This window comes from Delphinus delphis, chromosome 19 (assembly GCF_949987515.2).
Source record: "Delphinus delphis chromosome 19, mDelDel1.2, whole genome shotgun sequence".
NCBI lineage: Eukaryota > Metazoa > Chordata > Mammalia > Artiodactyla > Delphinidae > Delphinus > Delphinus delphis.
The window spans coordinates 50,987,545-51,009,202 of NC_082701.1; the positions used below are offsets into that span (position 1 = coordinate 50,987,545).

At 51.0% G+C, this 21,658-nt stretch overlaps 1 protein-coding gene across 1 annotated transcript in view; it reads left to right on the forward strand.

Moving 5' to 3' along the window:
* Positions 1 to 21,658, forward strand: part of DNAH2 (dynein axonemal heavy chain 2) — an 86,691-nt gene that overhangs the window by 15,115 nt on the left and 49,918 nt on the right. The window contains exons 4-23 of the mRNA XM_059996437.1: positions 1,426 to 1,654; positions 2,200 to 2,310; positions 2,480 to 2,718; positions 3,702 to 3,893; positions 5,872 to 6,077; positions 6,516 to 6,645; positions 6,911 to 7,093; positions 7,597 to 7,811; positions 12,232 to 12,378; positions 13,172 to 13,328; positions 13,580 to 13,819; positions 14,115 to 14,303; positions 14,499 to 14,646; positions 15,130 to 15,322; positions 16,913 to 17,113; positions 17,208 to 17,364; positions 17,728 to 17,902; positions 18,230 to 18,393; positions 20,283 to 20,444; positions 20,545 to 20,648. Coding sequence (XP_059852420.1) covers positions 1,426 to 1,654; positions 2,200 to 2,310; positions 2,480 to 2,718; positions 3,702 to 3,893; positions 5,872 to 6,077; positions 6,516 to 6,645; positions 6,911 to 7,093; positions 7,597 to 7,811; positions 12,232 to 12,378; positions 13,172 to 13,328; positions 13,580 to 13,819; positions 14,115 to 14,303; positions 14,499 to 14,646; positions 15,130 to 15,322; positions 16,913 to 17,113; positions 17,208 to 17,364; positions 17,728 to 17,902; positions 18,230 to 18,393; positions 20,283 to 20,444; positions 20,545 to 20,648 — 3,542 coding nt within the window. The remainder of the gene's footprint in view (positions 1 to 1,425; positions 1,655 to 2,199; positions 2,311 to 2,479; positions 2,719 to 3,701; positions 3,894 to 5,871; positions 6,078 to 6,515; positions 6,646 to 6,910; positions 7,094 to 7,596; positions 7,812 to 12,231; positions 12,379 to 13,171; positions 13,329 to 13,579; positions 13,820 to 14,114; positions 14,304 to 14,498; positions 14,647 to 15,129; positions 15,323 to 16,912; positions 17,114 to 17,207; positions 17,365 to 17,727; positions 17,903 to 18,229; positions 18,394 to 20,282; positions 20,445 to 20,544; positions 20,649 to 21,658) is intronic.

Sequence of the window (21,658 nt, forward strand, 5' to 3'; positions counted from 1 at the left end):
TCCTGGGGCTTCCTTGGTGGTGCAGTGGTTAAGAATCCGCCTGCCAATGCGGGGGACACGTGTTTGAGCCCTGGTCCAGGAAGATCCCACATGCCACGGAGCAACTAAGCCCATGCTCACAACTACTGAGCCTGCGCTCTAGGGCCTGCAAGCCACAACTACTGAGCCTGTGTGCTACAACTACTGAAGCCCGCATGCCTAGAGCCCGTGCCCCGAAACAAGAGAAGCCCCCGCTTGCCGCAACTAGAGAAAGCCCATGCACAGCAACGAAGATCCAACGCAGCCAAAAATAAATAAATTATATGTAAAAAAAAAAGCATGATCCTATTTTGAAATAACTATTTTAATTTATTTTCCTGTATATATATATATATATAGATAGATAGATAGAGAGAGAGAGAGAGAGAGAGAGAGATGTCTGGAATAGTATTTTCTCTAATGATCATAGTTAATGTCTGGGTGGTAGAATTTTAGATGACATTTAAACTTTTATCTTTGTACTTTTCTGCATTGTTTCAGTTATTTATAATTAACATATCATTTTTAACAAAAATAATAATTGTTAAGCTTTTTTTTACAAAAAGAAATACAAGGACTTCCCTGGTAGTCCAGTGGTTAAGACTCTGTGCGTCCAATGCAGGGGCGCAGGTTCGATCCCTGATCAGGGAACTGAGATCCTACATGCCGCATGGCATGGACAAAAAAAAACACAAACAAAAATGCCAAAATTTAATTCTGGGTAGTGGGAAGATGAATGGTTATGAATTTCTTCTTTGCATTTTATTTTCAGTTTTTAAAGTTAAATCAAGTATAAAGAGTAGCTACAAAAGTACTAAAGAAAAAAAGACAGGTGAATCTGATCTTAGAGTGGGAATGACTTTTCTAAGCATGTAGAAGTCAGAAACTTTAAGAAGTTGTAACAACAGGAAAGTTACACATTTCTGAATGTAAACAACAACAAAAACTCAGCATAAACACAACTGAAGGATAAGTGAAAAATTGGGGGAAAAGTATATGCAAGTGAAATGGAAAACCCTAGACAGTTGTCTCTTACTTTAGGTCCTTCTCCTTTCTGGTTTTCCTATATCCTTTTCTTTCCATTTATCCATCCATCCATCATTTATGGAGCATCTAATATGACCCCGTCCCTGTGCTAGGTCTGGAGCCAAGTTGGACAAAATACACAGTCCCTACCCTCAAGGCATGCTCTCTCCATTTCCTCCCCACATCTCTGTATACAGACTCTGTTATGTCCCTGACAAGAACAGGAAGCACCTCATGTTGCTTATATTTGGAGAAGGGTTGGATACACTAAGCGAATGCGACGAAGAACTCAGCCAGGCTTTCATGATTGGAGCCTCAGATTCCCTTGGGGATCATGGCTGGGCCTGGACCCTGAACTCTGATCCACTGTCTTTCATGCAGACCCAGAACCAGATTGTCTACTTCATTCGCCAAGTGCCAGTTCCCATCACTCCAGAGAACTTTGAGGCGACTGTGCATTTTGGGACAGTGCGGGGTTCCTACATCCCAGCCCTGCTTCGGCTGCTCGACGGCGTCTTTGCCCCTCAGATCTTTACAAACACAACCTGGCCCGAAAGCATTCGAAATCATTTTGCTTCTCACCTGCACAGGTTCTTGGCCTGCCTGACAGGTGAGTGGAGAGACTGGAATGCCTGCTTTCTCCCCAGTCCCCACCAACAGTAGAGAGAGTGAGGCGGGGGGGAAGATTGATCCTGAGTACCCGCGTTGCTTGGCACAGAGTAGGTGCTTGGAATGTGTTTGTTGAATGAGTGGAACAGGGTACAGAGTTTGCCTTCTAATCCAGGTAGAGTTTCCTGCTGTAGAACAGTTGGCCAGACCTGCTCAGAGTTGGAAATTTCCAAGAGTACATGTAGGGTAAGGGGAGATGGGGGCGGGCAGTAGGGGGAGTACATGTGTCATAGAAGAGAGTGTTGAGGGCATGGTATAGATCTTTGACCATATTTTATGACAATCTCTTATTATATCTCAGTGAGGTATCTCTGCCTTCTGTCATTTTCCCGCTTGGTATCAAAAAAGCATGAGTCATAGTTTCTCCTGCCTGCTCTCCTGAAATGCGTACACTTCCTGGGCCCCAGATCATCAACCACGGTTGGAAGTGGGGTGGCATACACCCATCGCCCTCTGTGAACTCTCATGGTCCTTTCCTTTCCTTAGATACTCGGTACAAACTGGAGGGGCACACTGTTCTCTACATCCCTACAGAGGCCATGAACATGAAGCCTGAGGCGGTGGTTAAAGACAAAGAGCTGGTACAGCAACTGGAGAGTGAGTGGCTGGCACTGCCCATGTGTCAGGGCTCCTAGGGGAGAGGTGGGGGGCAGCCCAGAGGCTGGGACAGGAGTTGGGTTAGGAGGGCTCTGTAGGGGGAACAGGGAAGGACACAACTGGGGAGTACTGCAAAGAAACGCCAGAGGTTTTGTCCTCTCGCCGGCAGCCACCATGATCCACTGGACACGGCAGATAAAGGAAGTGCTCAGTGCCCAGGAAACTGTGGACACAGGAGAAAATTTAGGTCCTTTGGAGGAGATTGAGTTCTGGCGCAACCGATGCATGGACCTGTCTGGCATCAGCAAACAGCTGGTGAAGCCGGGAGTGAAACACGTCGAGTCCATCCTGAGTCTTGCCAAGTCATCCTACCTGGCGCCCTTTATGAAGCTGGCCCAGCAGATACAGGTCTGTGAGTGGATCGAAGGATGGAGGCTTGCCAGAAAGTAGACAGCAGTTGGTACACTGTAAGGTGCTAAGAAGAGAGAGTCAACATAGTCATCAAAGGCAAAGATAGATGCACCCAGTGCTTGGACTTGGACTTGTGGGAGAGTATAAAAGTGGTAGAACACAAGGTCCCAAGGAGCTTATAGTTTAGTTGGGGAGACTTCTGGTTACTCAACAAGTGTACGACATTGAGTGCCCTCTCTGAGCCCAACCCATACGGTCCAGCTGAGAAATAAGACTTACACAAAAGAGATGGCTAGATGGCCTGGGGTCAAAGACACACCCACACGGTTCAGCCGAGAGAGCTGCAAGAGAAACACGTTTAAAAAATTAAATTTGGTAAAAAAAAAAAAAAAAAAAAATTAAATTTGGTATTATATGACAAGCTGACGCACAGAGATCAGAGTGGTCTGCAGAATACAGAGAGAGAGGCCCTGTCTTCCTAGGTGGAATCTGAAGCTGGTATTGAGGGAACTGAGCCACCGTTAGGTGGAGAAGTCTAAAACCCTCGTTGAGAACAGGGCAGTGAAGGGGCCTGGGTGACAGCCACTGGGCTGAATGAGAGTGATATCCAGTCAGCTGATCAACACCTATTGAGCGTCTCCTTCGTGCAGAGTTAAGAGTTCAAAGGGAAAAACTAGAGAAATAGACGCAAAACCCGAGCTTGGGGAATTCCCAGTCTAGTGGGAGAGATGGGACTCACACATGAGAAAAGACATAAAAATATTTTTGTAGAAACTAGTAAGTGAATAAAAGTAGGTATGTTCAAGCTCTGGTCCTGAAGGGTGGCAGAGACCTGAGGTGATTGGCACCAGGTAGGGTTAATTGGGAATGCTTCCCGGGAGAGGCAAGTCGGGGTAGGGTTTGAGGAGGATCAAAAGCGCTCGCTTTGAACCGGTTCTTTCCAGGGGGTAAGTCTTCTCCTGGTTTCTCTTTACTGCCAGGATGGATCTCGTCAAGCACAGTCAAACCTGACTTTTTTGTCGATCCTGAAGGAACCTTACCAGGAGCTGGCTTTCATGAGGCCTAAGGACATCTCTAGTAAACTCCCCAGGCTCATCAGTCTCATCCGCATCATCTGGGTCAACTCTCCCCACTACAACACTCGGGAGAGACTGACCTCCCTCTTCCGGAAGGTGTGTGCCTGCAGAGGGTGGGACAGAGGGTCATAAGGGGGTGGCCGTGTTAATAGGACGCAGATTTCTGGAGAAGGCGGAATTCACCAGCAGACATATGCGGTGAAAAGGTAGTGAGGAATACCCTTCAGGTCGGACGGAGACCACAGGTTTTTGCCTGCATCATCAACTATAGTGATGCTTGGAGTTGGGGCCTGGACTGGACATTTTGCTTCCAGACGGACGTAGCCCAGGCGGGAAGAGGGGCTTTGCAAAGAGGCGTAGATGGAGTGCAGGGCGGGAGGGGGGCACGAAGGACAGACTCCCAGGCAGAGCTGTATGGAAGGGGAAGACCCACTCTTTCTCGTTTCCAAAGATGGAACTCGCAGTGGGCGAGAGGCAGATTCAGGAAGGAACACCGACTTTTTTTTTTTTTTTTTTTTTGCGGTGCGCAGTCCTCTCACTGTTGCGGCCTCTCGCGTTGCGGAGCACAGGCTCCGGACGCGCAGGCTCAGCGGCCATGGCTCACGGGCCCAGCCGCTCCGCGGCATGTGGGATCTTCCCGGACCGGAGCACGAACCCGCGTCCCCTGCATCGGCAGGCGGACTCTCAACCACTGCGCCACCAGGGAAGCCCAAGAACACCGACTTTTGAGGAGCAGGAGCCGGCACACTGCCTGGAGGGCAGTGGAGCCAAAGAGTGGGGCAGGGGCGCTGAGCCGATCGCTGGCTAGAAATGCAGCTGCAGAGCTGGTCTGAGGCAGGCAATGGAGGTGGAACCCAGAGGTGCTGCCACGCCAGCAGTGGAGGACCAGGGGCGAGAGGGGTATCGGGAGGCAAATCCAGCACGAGGAGGCTGAGACCTGAGGCGTGGTCTTGGGGACTCCGAGAGAGGGTGGGGTGCAACTAAGGCTGTGAACTGAGGCTGTTGGGACCCCCTCTGCAGATGAGCAATGAGATCATCCGCCTGTGCTGCCATGCCGTCTCCCTGGACCGGATCTTCGAGGGATACGTCATTTCTAGCAAGGAGGACCTACAAGGCTGCATCTCCTGTTGTCACGCCTGGAGAGACCACTACCTACAGGCTGTGCGGATGCATACCCAGTACGACGGGCCTCCCCTAACATCCTGTGTGTCACCCACCTTGTCGTTCCTATAGCGGGTAGATTCTGAGTCCTTTTGCTTGCACTTTAAGCCTATGGATTATATCTTTCTAGAGTTTTTACATGGGTCCGAGTTTTCTCTGTGGATTCGGGTATTCTAGCTCCCAGCCGTAGGTCCTCCTAACTCTAATAACCTTCTCCCTGATCCCAGGAATCCCTCCTGGTGTTTTCCTCCTTTCTTGGCCCTGAAGTCTAAAATTCCATTGTGTGTAAACCTTCTCTTAGAACTGAGATGTTTTTGTTTCCTCTCTGGCTCTCCTCACCTTGAGTCTCTTCTCTTGGGGTTCAGGAAAACTGTTTCTTGGGGTCTCATTTTCTAAGGCTCCCCCTGAACTAGGACTCATGTTTCTAGCCTGGCCTGGGCAGGTTGGTTAATGCCTCGTGTTCCCGCTTCTGACTGGTCAGTCTTTCTTCCGACAGGTTCTCCCGCTGGGGCTGGGTCCTGGACCAGACCAGCATATTTGCCCAGGTCGATGCCTTTGTGCAACGCTGCAAGGACCTTATCGAGGTGGGAAGACGGTCAGGGAAGGAGACTCAAAGCCAACAGCAGACGCTCCAGGAGCTGGGGGAGCTGGGGCTGAGGCTACACCTAGAACTTGCTGCTTTGGTTCTTTTCACATGACTGTGTGCCTGACCACCATCCCGTGCTTTGAGACTTTGGCCTGTTATCACTGCCTTAGTATCTCATATTTCATTCTGCAGCTAAAATGCACCCCGGTAGCCCCTTGTATCTGGTTGGTGCTCCTTAGTTTTTAGCCATTTAAAGCTAAACCAAAGAGCTCAGGACAGAGAGGTTCAAAAAGGAGGGCGGGAAGCCTCACGCTGACTTCTTTGCAGGTATGTGACTGTCAGTTCCATTTTGCCCGCTGGGAAGATGGCAAGCAAGGTCCCCTTCCCTGCTTCTCTGGCGCCCAGGGGCCCCAGATAACACGGAACTTGCTGGAGATTGAGGACATCTTCCACAAAAACCTGCACGTGCTGCGAGCTGTTCGCGGGGGCATCCTGGACGTCAAGAACACCTCTTGGCACGAAGACTACAATAGGTGAGAGCATCACAGGCAGGCCCCCGGGCTTGAGCAGGGAAGGGAGGTCAGGGAGGTGAGAGCAGAGTGTACTGGGGAAGCGTGGAGGCCACAGGTCAGGGTTGGGGAGGGCAGGGGAAGTGCTAGGAAGGAGGTGGTGGCTCAGACTCAGGGTTCCAGAGTCAGCCTTCCTGGGCTTGGATCCCGGTTCTGCCACAAACTAGTTACGTACATTGTTCTACCAGCTGGGGCCTCTGTTTCCTCATCTATAAAATACGATTAGTGATAAAGCCTACCTCACTGCACTGTTCTGAGGGATAAATGGACTAATGCGTGTACAACACTCAGTGCCTGGTGCCTAGGAAGCCCTCGGTACATAACGCATGGAAGTCTGACTCAGGGGATGTCCTTGGGGGCAGGCGAGGGCACCCACCCTTCAACATGCCTCTAACGGTGCAGGTTCCGGGCTGGAGTCAAGGACCTGGAGGTGATGACTCAGAACTTGATCAGCTCCGCCTTCGAGTTAGTCCGCGACGTGGAGCACGGGGTGCTACTGCTGGACACCTTCCGCAGGCTTGCAGCCCGAGAGGTGTGGCTGCCCGCTTGCTTCCTCCACCCCTGGTTCTCTTCTGCCTTCCTTCAGTTCCTCCTGGTCCTTCCAGACACCATCCAACCTCCGTTCATGCTCTGTCCCATGTCCTGAATGGCCAGTGCCTCTTTTCTTCCGCTGTTCCCCCAGTGCCCGGGTGCCTTGGGAGCGGGACTCCCACGGCAGGGGTGTAGCTTTCCTCCAGGGTGGAGCTGCAGGGAACCCGCATCCCTGGGTGTGTTGTCCACTTCCTCTCCTTCATCAGACTATCAAGCGAACATATGACAAGAAGGCGGTGGATCTCTACATGCTGTTCAATAGCGAACTGGCCCTCGTGAACCGTGAGCTGAGCAAGAAGCGGCCGTACCTGGAGCCCTACATGGCCCAGCATTCGGGGCAGGCGCACTGGGTGCGGATCCTACGGCGTCGCATCGACAGGGTCATGAACGTAAGTCTGGCCTTTTCCAGGACTTCTTCTCAGTGCGGCAATGGTAGAGTTTGCAGGCTGAGCCCAGTGCTGGGGCGGGAGTGGGGTGGGGGGCAGGGGCGGGGGGTTGCCTCCAGAGAGTCTCCCTGGAGAGGTTTCCTGACCGAGACTGGGTCTGTCCAGGGGGTGGCAGACGTAGTGATCTGTCCTGAGGAAGGGCTCATGCTAGTTTTCGACCTTGTGCCTCTTAAATCCCTCACTTCCTGTGATGGACTTCCTCGTCCCAACTTTTTTCCTCGAGCTGAATCTCTGTGCTTCTCTTTCTTCATTTGGACTCCCTCTCTCGTTGTGCCGTGGCCTCTTCCTCTCACCTTTCCTTTGGGCTCCACCTTCCCTCCGAGTCTTCCACATATTGTCGGAGTGTCTGTGTGTGCGTTGGGGGGCGGGGATGGGGGTCTCAGGGAGATGGTGACACGGAGGAATGTGGCAGGTGACTCCAGCCATCCCTGGTTCTTCCCCCGCAGTGTCTTTCCAATGCTCATTTCCTGCCCCACATCGGGACGGGAGAGGAGAGCGTACACACCTATCAGCAGATGGTTCAGGCCATTGACGAACTGGTTCGAAAAACCTTCCAAGACTGGACATCAACGCTGGACAAGGACTGCATTCGGCGACTGGATACGCCATTGCTACGAATCAACCAGGAGAAGGCGGGCATGCTGGATGTGAACTTTGACAAGTACAACACCCTCCGTGACTCCCTCCCATTCTGCTTGTCCTGTCTTTAGCGCCCTTCCCTTCCCCAACCCTCCCCAGAGTTTAACTCCTATCTCTTGGTTTCTCTCCCCATTCTTCTAAATCTCTCTTATCCCGTAATATGTTTACTACCACTTCTTAATTTTAATTTCACATTCTATCTTCAAAAAAACTGATTGAAAACAGAAAAACCCCAGTAACCTACTCAACCAGTGATGTAGGTGCTCTGCCACTAGGTGGCCGCGATGGCTCAGCGAAACCTTCCAAACTGTGAGCCACCAAGGGGCCTTTCCTGAGAACTGATGGGCTGTCAGATCATGTCCTCGTCTACAGCTTTAGAATCATGACATTTTCATATCACCACTGTTTTAAATTTAATTAATCCATTTATTAATTATTCAAAAATATATAGCGAGTGCCTTCCACATGCTAAGAGCCGAGATGGGCACGGGGAATGTGTCCAGTGGCGAAGTCCCTGCCCTTTGAGGCTCTGTAAGTGAACAGTTCTACCCTGGAGCCATGCCTCCTTCCCATATAAGATGCTGAAGAGAGAAATAAAGAAGGAGCTATGTAAGGCAGCTGACTACAGAGATGACAAACCTTTTTATTTATTTATTTTATTTATTTTTGGCTGCATCAGGTCTTAGTTGCGGCACGCAGGATCTTCGTTGAGGCATGCAGGATCTTTTGTCGTGGCACGTGGGCTTCTCTCTAGTTGTGGTGTGTGGGTGTTTCTCTCCTCTAGTTGTGGCATGCAGGCTCCAGGGAGAAGCCTGAAGCCCGCGCGCCTAGAGCCCGTGCTCTGCAACAAGAGAAGCCACTGCAGTGAGAAGTCCGTGCACCACAACGAAGAGTAGCCCCCGCTAGCTGCAGCTAGAGAAGAGCCCGCGCGCAGCAATGAATACCCAAGGCAGCCAAAAATTTTAAAAAATATGAAATAAAATTAAAAAATATATATATATATATATATATATATTTTTTTTTGCTGTGCGTGGGCCTCTCACTGTTGTGGCCTCTCCCGCTGCGGAGCACAGGCTCCGGACGCGCAGGCTCAGCGGCCATGGCTCACGGGCCCAGCCACTCCATGGCATGCGGGGTCTTCCTGGACCGGGGCACGAACCCGTGTCCCCTGCATCGGCAGGCGGACGCTCAACCACTGCGCCACCAGGGAAGCCCCTAAAAATATATTTAAAAAAAAAAGAAAGAGTCAAGGTTACCAGTTTCTTGTGTAACATCCCAGGGATAAGAGTGTATGTCTGTCTAAGTATACTTTTTAACATGAATAGTAGCATACTGTCCTCACTGTTCTATACTTTCAAAGTGTTCTCAAAATGATTTATTTAATTTTTCCATTATAAAATTCTTCATCCTTTTAGAAGATTTGCAGAATGCAGAAAAGTAGAAGGAAGAAAAAAATTCCCCCAAAGATAACCACTGTTAGAGATTTGGTATATTTTTTATCACTCCACCCCACCCATTTCATACGGCTGCTTTTTTTTAATTTTTAAAATCATTTTTTAATTAAAAATTTTAAACTACAAAAGTAGTGCATGCTCACTGTGAAAGAAAAAAAAAAGAGATTGATGTAGAAGTATATAAAGGAAAAACTGAAAATCCAGCACACAGCCCCACTCCCTAGAGGTAACCATGATTACCACGTAATCAAAAATACACACTGCACACATACAACAGGATCCCATTATAAACAGTATTTTTGCAACTTGCTTTTTTTTTTTTTAAGGTTAACAATATGTGTGGGAGATTTTCCATTCTGTATGTACAGAGCTACATAACTATTTTCCACGGCTTATAGCATCCCACGATTTTGCTGTAGTGTAATTTAATCCATCAACCCACTACTGATGGACTTAGAAGTTGTACCGTTTCCATAAGGGTCTTGAATATTCTGTGCTGGGGGCTTTCAGCTAGGCTTCCTGCATCTTGTTCCCTTCCCCCCACAGTGGTGTGTCCACCTGATGTTTGAGCTTAGTGCCCGCGTAGCAAGGATAAACTTAGGAGACAACTCTTCTGTCTGCCGTGATCATCTCTTGTCGAGGGACACATCGGATATTTATCTCAAACACCATTGCATAATCTTTACAGTAGAGCTTAACAAGACAACTTTGGGCCAAATATTTATGGCCTGGGTTTAGCCAAAACCCAAATAATGGCTGAAACACTTCTTCCAGAGAGAAGAGTTACCCCCATCCTTTAGACAGCTGTTGTCTGGAGAGATCTGTTTTAAGCTGCTTTACATTTTTTGTGGCTTTATGATAAACTACCTCAATCCAGTAAATAATGTGTGTGGGGGAAAAAAAAGCCATGATCACGGGGAAGGACTTTGAAAAGTTTGGGCTCGTTAAACCAGTAAAGACATCCAAGACAGTTTCAGCTTTTCCAAAACGTTTGAAGGCTCCAAGCAGGGGCAGATAACTTTATCAGGTTTACTTTTTTGTGTTCATGGTCTAGATAAGATCTTGAAATAAGCACGCTCTTCAAATGTCCTGATTGTCCTCGGAACTACCTGACTCTCCCTTAGTTCTGGGAGCCTTCCAGTCCCTAATAGCACCTATTTTATCTCACAAGGGGTTTTGTTATCCCAGCTTATAGCCCAAATATTTGAACTCTGAAGTCCAAATTGGCTTTTACCACGTTTTACAGCCAGACCAGCCTTACAGATAGTACTTAACACAAACATATTCCAGATGTCGTCTGTACCCTGGCTGAAAAGAGCTGTGTTATTGCTGTGTATGCAGCAGACTCCTCTGTGTAGTGGGACTTCTCCAGAGCAGGACAGGGGACTTTGGCGTCTGTCCGTGTTTTGCGTATGGGACTTCCCCTTCCTCCTTTTCTCCTGCTCTGACAGCACTTTCTCCATCCTGTCAGTTCATTCTGGGGTGTCAGCACCAAACCCAGCCAGCTTCCCTGTCCTACCTCTGCTGCCTGACCACTTGTCTGAGGACAAATCAGAAAATATTTTACAAAAATTATTCCCCAGGCTGATTTTTTTGTTTTTTTTGCGGTACGCGGGCCTCTCACTGTTGTGGCCTCTCCTGTTGCGGAGCACAGGCTCCGGACGCGCAGGCTCAGCGGCCATGGCTCACAGGCGCAGCCGCTCCGCACGTGGGATCCTCCCAGACCGGGGCACAAACCCGTGTCCCCTGCATCAGCAGGCGGACTCTCAACCACTGTGCCACCAGGGAAGCCCTATATATCTCTTTTGATTTTAAAATTTTCTGCTCTCATTTTTAACTTCTAAGAGCTCTCCTGGTGTCCCTTTTCTAGCGTCTTGTTTCTGTTTCACGGATGCTCTTTTGTCTCTTATCTCTCTCTGAGGATGTTCGAGGTGGTTTTGTTTATTTTTCTTTTGCAGGTAGGCCGTCTTCTTTCTGCACAACCTCTGTCCCCTCTCCTTCCCTTCTGGTTGATTTTTTCTGTTTGTTTTGACTCCCACCTTTTGTGCTAGGAAAGACAGAGACCAGTGTTCTGTAACCCTTGGTTGTCTGTCCATATTTAAGGGACAGGGGCTGGAAAGCTGACCGGCAGCTCTGCTGAGCAGGAAAAGGGGGGCTTCTCAACTGGGAGCCTCACTGCAGGCTTGTCCAGGTGCGCTGTTTCCTGGCGACTCCAGAGGTCATCATCCGTGGGGCTTTCCTATTTAGGCTGGTCGGAGGTCACAGAGAACCATCTTTCAAACTTTGCTCCGGAGGGTGTAGATCCAGCTGCCAGAGTGCTGGTTTCTGGGCAGGAGAGGGAGGCGGGGATCTTAACATTCAGTGGGTTCATGGTGACTCACCACCCCTGCTCCCAGTGTATTACTCTCTCCTTCAACTGGGCCTGGGGTTTCCCAGTCCAAAGACCCTCTGTTTGTCTCTGCACTGCCTCCTGAGACAAGAAGCCTTCAGTCTTAGGCTGGGGTGAGGGAGGGCAACTTGCTTAACTACGTAGAGTAGGAGAGGGGACATGGGTAGAGCTGCTTCCTAAACTTTCAATTGCTCTTCCTGTTATATAGTCCCACCTTCACCCCTTTCCTGAGATACTTGGAGCCACCCGTCCCCAGGCCTCTAAGGAGGCTTCCCAGCTGTCTCCAGTGCCAGCTGAGGACTCCTCTTCTCCTTATCCATCTGCTTTTGCACTTTCAGATGTTTTCGGTTGTTGTCTTCTTGTACTTGTGGGCTTATGCCTTGGACAAGCGAAACCCCCCTTTACTGTTATTTTGGTTATTTGGGGAGGGGAGCAAAAGTCAACGTGTCCAGTCCGCCTTCTTTACTCGGAGGTTCTGCTTCATTGCTTACCTTTAAGGGTCTCCATGCGCCCCAGCCCCGTACCTCTTGGTCGGGTGTTGGTTCCGGTTTACGCCCTTGGGCCGCCCCGCAGCTGCTCTGCCTCTCTTCCTCCCCAAGGTCCCTGTTGATCCTCTTTGTGGAGATCGACTACTGGGAGCGGCTGCTTTTCGAGACGCCGCATTACGTGGCGAACGTGGCTGAGCGCTCCGAGGACCTGCGCATTCTTCGAGAAAACCTGCTGCTCCTCGCTCGGGACTACAACAGGTGGGGCCCTCGCTGCAGCCCTCTTGAATGCCACTTCATGCTCCCTCTTTGTCTTATCCGCCCCATGATGTTGTCCATTTCCTACAGTATGCGTCCTTCACATTTTGTCCATCTCAAAAAAAAAAAAAAAAAGGTTCCCGTGCTCTCTCGTAAGGCCCTACGATTATTCCTGTCCCTTTCAGTGTTGTCTTCTAGCTTTAGAGTAGAGAGCAAAAAACACCACGTCCCCTCTCACCCCACTGGGCACTTGGACCATATATACTGTCGGCCTGGGTGACTTCTCTAGGAAGGAAGTTGATGGCGTTAGGTTTATGGGCCCAGAACAACATAAGATTCGTTGAACCAAGCAAGGCCATGCTTAACACCCTTTGTACTCATCTCTGGAGTGAGGCTTAGCTCGGGGTTGGGTACCTTTCTCAGCCCAGTTCAAGTCCGAGGGGATGGGAGCGGCAGACTTGTTTGGGTGTCTAGAACTGCACGGTCCAACGTGGCAGCCACTAGGTGCATGTGGCTATTTTTATTCAAGTTAATTAATCGAAATTAAATAAAACTTAAAATTCAGTTACTCATTTGCACAGGCCACGTTTCAAGGGCCCTGCAGCCACACGTGGCTTGTGGCTACCGTACCAGGCAGCACGAATGGTAGACCATTTCTGTCATCGCAGAAAGTTTTATTGGAAAGCTCTAGCCTAGAATCAGGAACTTTCAGTTCTCCACCAAGTGTCCTGGTGTGGAGGAGAGGTCGTCAGAGCTGATAGCTCCCTATCAGCTACCGGTCTCCTCTTATGCGCAGGATTATTGCCATGCTGTCCCCAGATGAGCAGGCCCTGTTCAAAGAACGTATCCGGTTCCTGGATAAGAAGATCCACCCTGGGCTCAAGAAACTGCACTGGGCCTTGCAGGGGGCCAGTGCCATCTTCATCACAGAGTGCCGTGTATACGCCAGCAAGGTGGGCCGTGGTCATTAGACCCTAAAGGTCTGCAAGGCAGACTGAAAGGCTGGCATGTGGGTAATTAACACCTGAGTCATGGGTAGTGGTGGAGAGACCAGGGAGTCTTGTGAAAGAAATGAAGTGTGCTTAGGGAAGTTTTTTTTTCTTAATGTCAGCAATTCTAGCTAGAGGACAGTGGGAGGATAGAATTAGGCCCAGAGGGTCTGTTCCCAAGCTGAAACTCCCCCATGGCTGGGGTCTGACTCCAGGTGCAGACGATTGTGAATGAGTTCAAGGCGTCCACTCTGACCATTGGCTGGCGAGCCCAAGTGATGTCAGAGACATTGCTGGTACACATTAGTGGCAAACGGGTGTACAGGGACCTGGAATTTGAGGAGGACCAAAGAGAGCATCGGGCGGTGGTGCAGCAGAAATTGGTGAGCCTGCACCACGATGTGGTGGCCATCATGACCAACTCCTATGAAGTCTTCAAGAACGATGGCCCCGAGGTAGGGGGTCCTGTGGCCAGGGCTTTGTGGGTGGGCAGGTCCTCTGCTCCCCCAGTCCCATCAGACCCTTCTCTTGGTCTTCCCCCTCCCCCCCAACCCCCACGTGCTTCTCAAACATCCTGCTCTAGTCTTGGATTCACCCAACCTTCGGCCTTTCAAACCTCCTTCCTTCAGGACTCGGCGTCCCGTCTTTCTATTGAACCAGCTCGTTCCCCTCCCTGTTGGCTGGTTCTCATTTCCCAGGACCTGCCTCGTCTTCCCTGAGGGGCTCTCTTCCCCCTGCTCTTCCCACCAGATCCAGCAGCAGTGGCTGCAGTACACGATTCGGCTGGACCGCATGATGGAGGATGCCCTGCGCCTGAACGTGAAGATGTCACTGTTGGAACTGTCCAAGGCCATCAATGGGGATGGAAAGACCACCCCCAACCCACTCTTCCAAGTCCTTGTCATTTTGAAGAATGACATGCAGGGAGGTGTGGCACAGGTGGGAACCACTTTGCCCCCAACAGCCCGAAATCATCACACTTTATTTGCCAGTTTCCGTCAATCCTTAAACTTGGCTCTAGGCCCTGACTTTCTCCTACAGCCTCCAGGCCTGGTTCTGCGGTGTCCAGCCTTCCCAGGCCTTAGCTTGTGTCCTCCAGGCCTGTGCTAAGCCCTCGCCACTGTGCTCCCACAGGTGGAGTTCTCACCCACTCTGCAGACCTTGGCAAGTGTGGTCAATGACATTGGCAACCACCTCTTCTCCACCATCTCTGTCTTCTGCCACCTCCCTGAAATTCTCATCAAGTGCAAGTTTCTTCGTGAGCCCATCTACACAATCGTGGGTGAGTGGGCAGTGGGAGGGCACCAGGTGCAGGGGTAGCCAAAGCTTAGGACCTGGCAGAGCCAGGAGGAGAGACCAGGGCTGTTTCCAGACGTACTGGGCCAGTCATCTCCATGACTGGTGGAAAACCCAGGTTAAAGGGCTGGATTGGGGAAGGGAGAAGGGCCACAGAGGGGGGTCAAAACTAGGTGACTGAGGCTCAAGGGGTTTGGGGTTTGGGGTTGGGAGACCAGGAAGGGCTTGTTTGGGACTGGGGCTGGGCTATAAGAGCCCTAGACACCAACAGGTGAGACATCTGAATCCTACAGAGTAGAGTCATTCTTTTACTTTCGGCCTCCTCCTTCATTTTCTAATGCTCGTGTTTGAGCTGTATTTCTTTGGGAAGGTGCTGTTGGAGGGGAGGTTCTGGGGCAGTGGCCAGGGGCTGGGCTGCAGCTTGGGCTGGGGTGGAAGTCAGTGAGAAGCATTTTGCTGGGTCTTGAAGCACGGGATGAAGACATCAAGAAGATCCAGGCCCAGATCAGCAGCGGCATGACCAACAACGCAGCCCTGCTACAGAACTACCTCAAGACCTGGGACATGTACCGGGAGATCTGGGAGATCAACAAGGACTCTTTCATTCGTCGATACCAGCGCCTCAACCCGCCGGTCTCTTCTTTTGACGCTGACATTGCTCGGTAAGGAGCAAAGGTGGCTGTGAGGGTCTGTCTTGAAGAGGCGGAGCGCTGCAGGAGGAGGTCTGACCTGCAGCCTGGGGGAGGGGCAGAAAACTAGAGGACCAGCACCGGACCTAGGGCACTGGACCTTTGTTTCTCAAGGGGATAGCGATCCGATAAGAGCTGGGCAAGGGCTTCCCTGGTGGCACAGTGGTTGAGGGTCCGCCTGCCGATGCAGGGGACACGGGTTAGTGCCCCGGTCCGGGAAGATCCCACATGCCGCGGAGCGGCTGGGCCCGTGAGCCATGGCCGCTGAGCCTGCGCGTCCGGAGCCTGTGCTCTGCAACGGGAGAGGCCACAACAGTGAGAGGCCCGCGTACCGCAAAAAAAAAAAAAAAAAAAAGAGCTGGGCAAGATTTAGGGAAAAAGCTGCTTTGGTGTGGAGTACCACAGGGTCCTGCTGGGAAAGGAGAGACGCTAGGGATCTGAAAAGTGAGAGATGTGAACACTTTCATTTTAAGAACGCAGATGAGAGTTAAATGGACGAGGGTTCTTAAATTCTGATATGAACTCCCGTCTCTTTGTCCTCTAGTCATTCATTCATTCATTCATTCATTTGTTAAAAAAACACCATTGTTATGATGGGTTGTGAGGAATTAAAAACAAAGAAATGAACAAGTTTTTTCCTCCCAAGGGCTCTAGTGCAGTAGGGAAGATAAGAATATTGCTGAAACAGCAGTGGCTGTGGCACCTTGAGGACAGTTGAAATCCCAGCTCCACCACTTACTAGTCGTGTCATCTTAGGTCGGTTATTCACATTCTCTGGACCTCAGTTTCCTGTGAAATAGGTGTTACACTACCGACCTCATAAGGTTGTGGGACTGTTAAGTATATGTGGAAGCACTGTGTGAACTCTGAAGCGCTAATGTGCTGATGTGCTCAGTGTTCTTATACAAGCTTCCATGTGATCAGCGCTGTGAGTCAGGTATGCAAATGCGGGGCAGTTCCATGAGAGGAGAGAGAATTTTCAGCTGGGGGCATCAGGGGAAGGAGGACGTGGATGAAGGGAGTGACTTTGGGGCAGGGCTTTTCAGGATGGGTAGGACATCAGCAGGCAGAGATGGGCAGAGGGAGGGCAGTCCAGGAAGAGACAACAGCACGAAGATGGGACCACGTGAGCATGTTCGCCAAATAGTGAGTATCCAGAAAGGAAGTCAGCAGAGGGATATATGTACAGCAGCCAACTTAATCCTCTCAGCAGCCTCGCAGGGTGTGTTCCGTTACCATCACCAGGTTACAGATGAGAAGACTGAGGTTCAGAGCAGTTAAATAACCTGCCTGGCGGCACAGAACTAGTGAGCAGCACAGTGTGAACTCCGCCCAGATCTCTGAGCCTCTCAAGCCTTGAATGCAAACCGAGGAGTCTGAAAGCAGTGGTTGGGAAAATGACATGTTCACAGCCGTCTGTTGGGGGACGGGTTGAAGTGGGAGACGCCTGGGAGCAGAAGAATGCTTTAGCGCTGCTGGCTGGGAGGAAAAGGTCACCCAGGCAGGGCATCTGGCACGTCTGCCAAGAAAAAGACGTCCTAGCGGGGATGTGGGCCTTTTCAGCTACACGGAGGTGGCTAATAACGTGCAGAAGGAGGAGACGGTCCTCAACATCCAATTTGTGTTGCTGGACTGCTCGCACCTCAAGTTCTCACTGGTGCAGCACTGCAGTGAGTGGCAGAACAAGTTCACGACCCTGCTCAAGGAGATGGCGGCCAGGCACCTCCTGGAGCTGCACACCTACCTGCAGGAGAACGCGGAGAAGTACGGCGGGTGGACGTGGGCTCAGGCCGCGCAGGGGGTGGGTAGACCCAACCTTCGCGACCGCCCACCCATGCTCTCTTCGCCCACGCTGCAGAATCAGCCACCCTCCCCAGACGCTGGAGGAACTGGGGGTCAGTTTGCACCTCATGGAGACCCTGCAGCTCGATATGCCCAACCTGGAGACCCAGATCCCTCCCCTACATGAGCAATTCACCATCCTCGAGAAGTACGAGGTGCCAGTTCAGGACAGCGTAAGTTCCTAAGGCGTGCGGCCCACCCACCCGAGCCCGGCCCATTCCAGCCCCAGGTTGCCAGGGACACTGACGCCCCACGTCGGAGACCCTCGGCTGTCAGGAGGGAGAGCAGAGAAGGGAGCCGGGGAGAAGGCCCAAGGCCCCAAAGCCTCTGAGAGCCAAAGCTAACTCGAATGACCTTTCGGGTCACCCTGAGGATCTCTTTCAGGCCCAGCAACTGCTCGATTTCTTTGGGCCTCATTGCATGTGGAACTTGGACACAGATGCTGGTCCAGAGGGTCGGAAAAGACTTCTTCGAAGTGTTGGTGGGACGGGCAGAGCTCCTGCTCGCGAGCCACCTCCACTCTGTGATGTCCCCAGGTGCTGGAGATGCTGGACAATCTCAGCGGGCAGTGGGTCGCCTTCCAGCAAGCTGTGCTGGACGGTGAACAAATGCTGAAGAGGCACAAGGAGAAGTTCAAGACAGGCCTCATTCACTCAGCTGACGATTTCAAGAAGAAAACACACAACCTTCTGGAAGAATTTGAATTGAAAGGTACCCGTCTTGTAACCTCTCCCCTGGCTTCCCCTTTGTCTTGACCCAGTCTTTCAAAGCCTAGGTCCCAGGGGAGGTGCAGACAAGGCTGAGCATGGGAAAGAGCCTGGCATGTCTGTCGGTGACACTCCTGTTGTCGCCGAGTCTTGGCTGGAAGGCAGCAGCCCAGCTCATAGCCTCTCCAGTTTTCTTACACTGACTTTTCACGTCCCACCCGTTTCTGACTCTCGAGCCGCAGTTAGTAGTTTCAGTGCATTCTTTCAACGCGTTCCCTCTCGTTTTCCTTCTCTTGTGGGAGGAGAGAAGCTCACCTTGGACTCCCCACAGGCCCCTTCGCCAGCAACGTGGGGCACCAGGCGGCCCTGGAGCAGATAGCCCACGTACGGGCCGTGCTGAACGCCATGCGGGAGGAAGAAAGCAATCTCCATGCCAACCTGGGCATCTTCAAGATCGAGCAGCCAGCCTCCAAGGACCTGCAGAACCTGGAGAAGGTGGTGTGCCGAGCAAGGCCCTCGTGGTGACCAAGCGTAGGGGGCAGGAGGCAGGAGAGTGGGTCCCAACCGGCCTGGGAAAACAACCGGGGCCAGGAAGATGGGTACACGAGGAGCTTTTTTTTAAAAAACGGGGGGAAAACTCAGGTAACGAAAGAACCATTTTAAAGTGAACGGTTCAGTGGCATTTAGCACATGCACAATGTTGTGTAACCAACACCTCTAATTCTAAAACATTTTCATTACCCCCAAGAGAAGCCCTATACCCATTAGCAGTAACCCCCCATTCCCTCTCCCCCCAGCCCCTGTCGACCACTAATCTCTTTTCTACGTACAGTTGACCCTTGAACAACAGTGGGTTTGAATTGAGCAGGTCCGCTTATATGCAGATGTTTTTCAGTTGTAAATACTACAACACTACACAGTCTGTGGTTGAATCCACAGATGGGGAACCGTGGATACCGATGAACTGCGGATGTGGAGGGCAGACTATAAGTTATGCACAGGCTCTCTCGATCGCATAGAGGGTTGGTGTCCCTAAACCCTCTGGTTTTTAATGGTCAGCTGAACATGGGTTTTGCCTATTGTGGACATTGTGTGTAAAGGAAAGCGTGCGCTATGTGACCTTTTGTGTCTGGCTTCTTTCATTTAGCGTAGTATTTTCAAGGATTATCCATGTCGTAGCATGTGTCAGTGCCCCATGTCTTTCTATGGGTGAATAATATTCCGTTGTATGGATTTTGTTTATCCATTAACCTGTCAATGGACATTTGGGTTGTTTCCGCTTTTTAGCTACCGTTAAGTGGTGCTGCTGTGACTGTGCGCGTACTTGTATCTCTTTGAGTTCCCGATCCCAGTTCTTGTGGGTATGTACGTAGGAGTGGAATTGCTGGATCATAGGATAACTCTATGTTTAACGTTTTGAGGAGCCTCCAAGCTGTTTTCCACAGCAGCTGCAGCAGTTTACTCTCCCACTAGCAGCGTACGAGGGTCCCTACTTCTCCACATCCTTGCCAGCATGCCCCCCCCCCCCCCGCCTTTACTTTTGGTTCTAGCCCTCCTACTGGGTATGAAGTATCTCACTGTGGTTTTGATTTGCATGTCCCTACTGACTAATGACGTTGAGGATCTTTTTCTTTTTGTTATATATTATTTATTTACTCATTTATTTTGGCCGCATTGGGTCTTCATTGCTGCACGTGGGCTTTCTCTAGTTGCGGTGGGCGGGGGCTACTCTTCGTTGCGGTGTGCGGGCTTCTCATTGCGGTGGCTTCTCTTGTTGCGGAGCACAGGCTCTGTCTAGGTGCACGGACTTCAGTAGTTGCAGCACGTGGGCTCAGTAGTTGTGGCGCACGGGCTCAGTTGCTCCATGGCATGTGGAATCTTCCCGGACCAGGGCTCGAACCTGTGTCCCCTGCATTGGCAGGCGGATTCCTAACCACCGCGCCACAAGGGAAGTCGGAGGATCTTTTCATGTGCTTGTTCCCTGAGGCGCTCTTTTTTTTGTTTTGTTTTGTTTTGTTTTGTTCTGCGGTACACAGGCCTCTCACTGTTGTGGCCTCTCCCGTTGCGGAGCACAGGCTCCGGACTCGCAGGCTCAGCAGCCATGGCTCATGGGCCCAGCTGCTCCGTGGCATGTGGGATCTTCCCAGACCGGGACACGAACCCGTGTCCCCTGCATCGGCAGGCGGACTCTCAACCACTGCCCTGAGGCTCTCTTAAGGCAAGAGAGTGGAGGAAAAAGAAATGTGAACTGAGGAGGCAGCTGTATGTTGCCAGGAGGGAAAAGCTTCTCAGAACGAGAGGAGGAGAGGCCCTGCGTGTTTGCCAGGGAGGAGGAGGGCGAGAGTCACATCACTCAATGCACCTGTCTGCTCTTGGCCACGAAGGAGTTGGACGCGCTGCAGCAAGTCTGGGAGATCACCCGAGACTGGGAGGAAAACTGGAACCAGTGGAAAACCGGCCGGTTCCTGACCCTGCAGACAGAGGCCATGGAGACCACGGCCCACGGGCTGTTTCGCCGCCTCACCAGACTGGCCAAAGAGTACAAGGTGCGTGGGGAGAGGGTGGGGGGCTGCTGGCAGGCTGACTGAGGAAGAGGCCATGTGGGAAAGATGGTCAGGTCTTCTGACACCTCTCGCTTTTGCTCAGGACCGAAACTGGGAGATTATTGAAACCACTCGCTCAAAAATAGAGCAGTTCAAGAGGACCATGCCTCTCATCTCGGACCTGCGAAACCCTGCCCTTCGAGAGCGGTGAGGCTGCCCCTCGGCTCCTGGGGGTCGCCCCCTGGCCTGGCCGTCACCTGGTTCTCCCGGTTGTCCCCTCCATGGCGTTCCTAGCTCTCTCTGCCCCTCTGTTCACCAACACACGCCTTGAAGAAGGCTTCCCAAGAGCCCACCGCCGTCCTCCGTCTGTCACATCGTCCTGGGTTCTCCGGCCTTCTTGGCTCTTTCCCTTCCGTCGCCCCTCAATTTATGTTGTCTGTCAGAGCTAAGCTTTACGTCTTCTGTCCTACAGACACTTGCACGTTGTAGCCCCAAGCCTAATAACTTTTGTCCCTTAGGGGTTTTGCTTTTGTGCCTTGTTTAAGAGGACCCCGTCTACCCCAGAGTTGTAGACACACTCTCTCCGTAGACACAGAAAGTATAGACACACTTTCTTCTCATACTTTATAATTCTGCTTTTCAAGTTTACCTCTTTTAGTGCATCTGGAATTTATCACATGATAGAAGAGGGCTTTGAAACCATTGAGGCTAGAATAAACTATTTTATAAATGGTGTTTTAATAATTCTCTATTCACTTAGGAGTAGGTAATTTTACTTCTTTGGTGTTGCCTCCAGCATAATGTTTTTGGCAATGCGTCTCTAATAAGTATTATGCAATTAAGTGTCACCTAACCGCTTTATTTGCTTAAGTTATTTACCCTCTCTAAGCCTCAGTTTCTGCATGTGTAAATGGAATAACATGTATAGAGTGGTCCTCATTTATAGAGTGGCCGTGAAAATGAAATGGTTCATGTAAAGCAGTTGGCCCAAGGCATCATCTATAGTGAACCTGCAACCGTCCGTCCTAACTCCCTCTCCAGAGAGTCAGCGCCTCAGTCTCCGTATTCCCCACAGTGCCTCAGATTGTATGTTAGAGGCTATTGAGTAAATATCTGTTGAATCGTGAATTAATAAATACACGGAATCATAATATCCCAGTGGGAGAAAGCCATTGGCGGGTGATGCTGATACTTTCCAGTAGGCTCTGGTGTTCCAG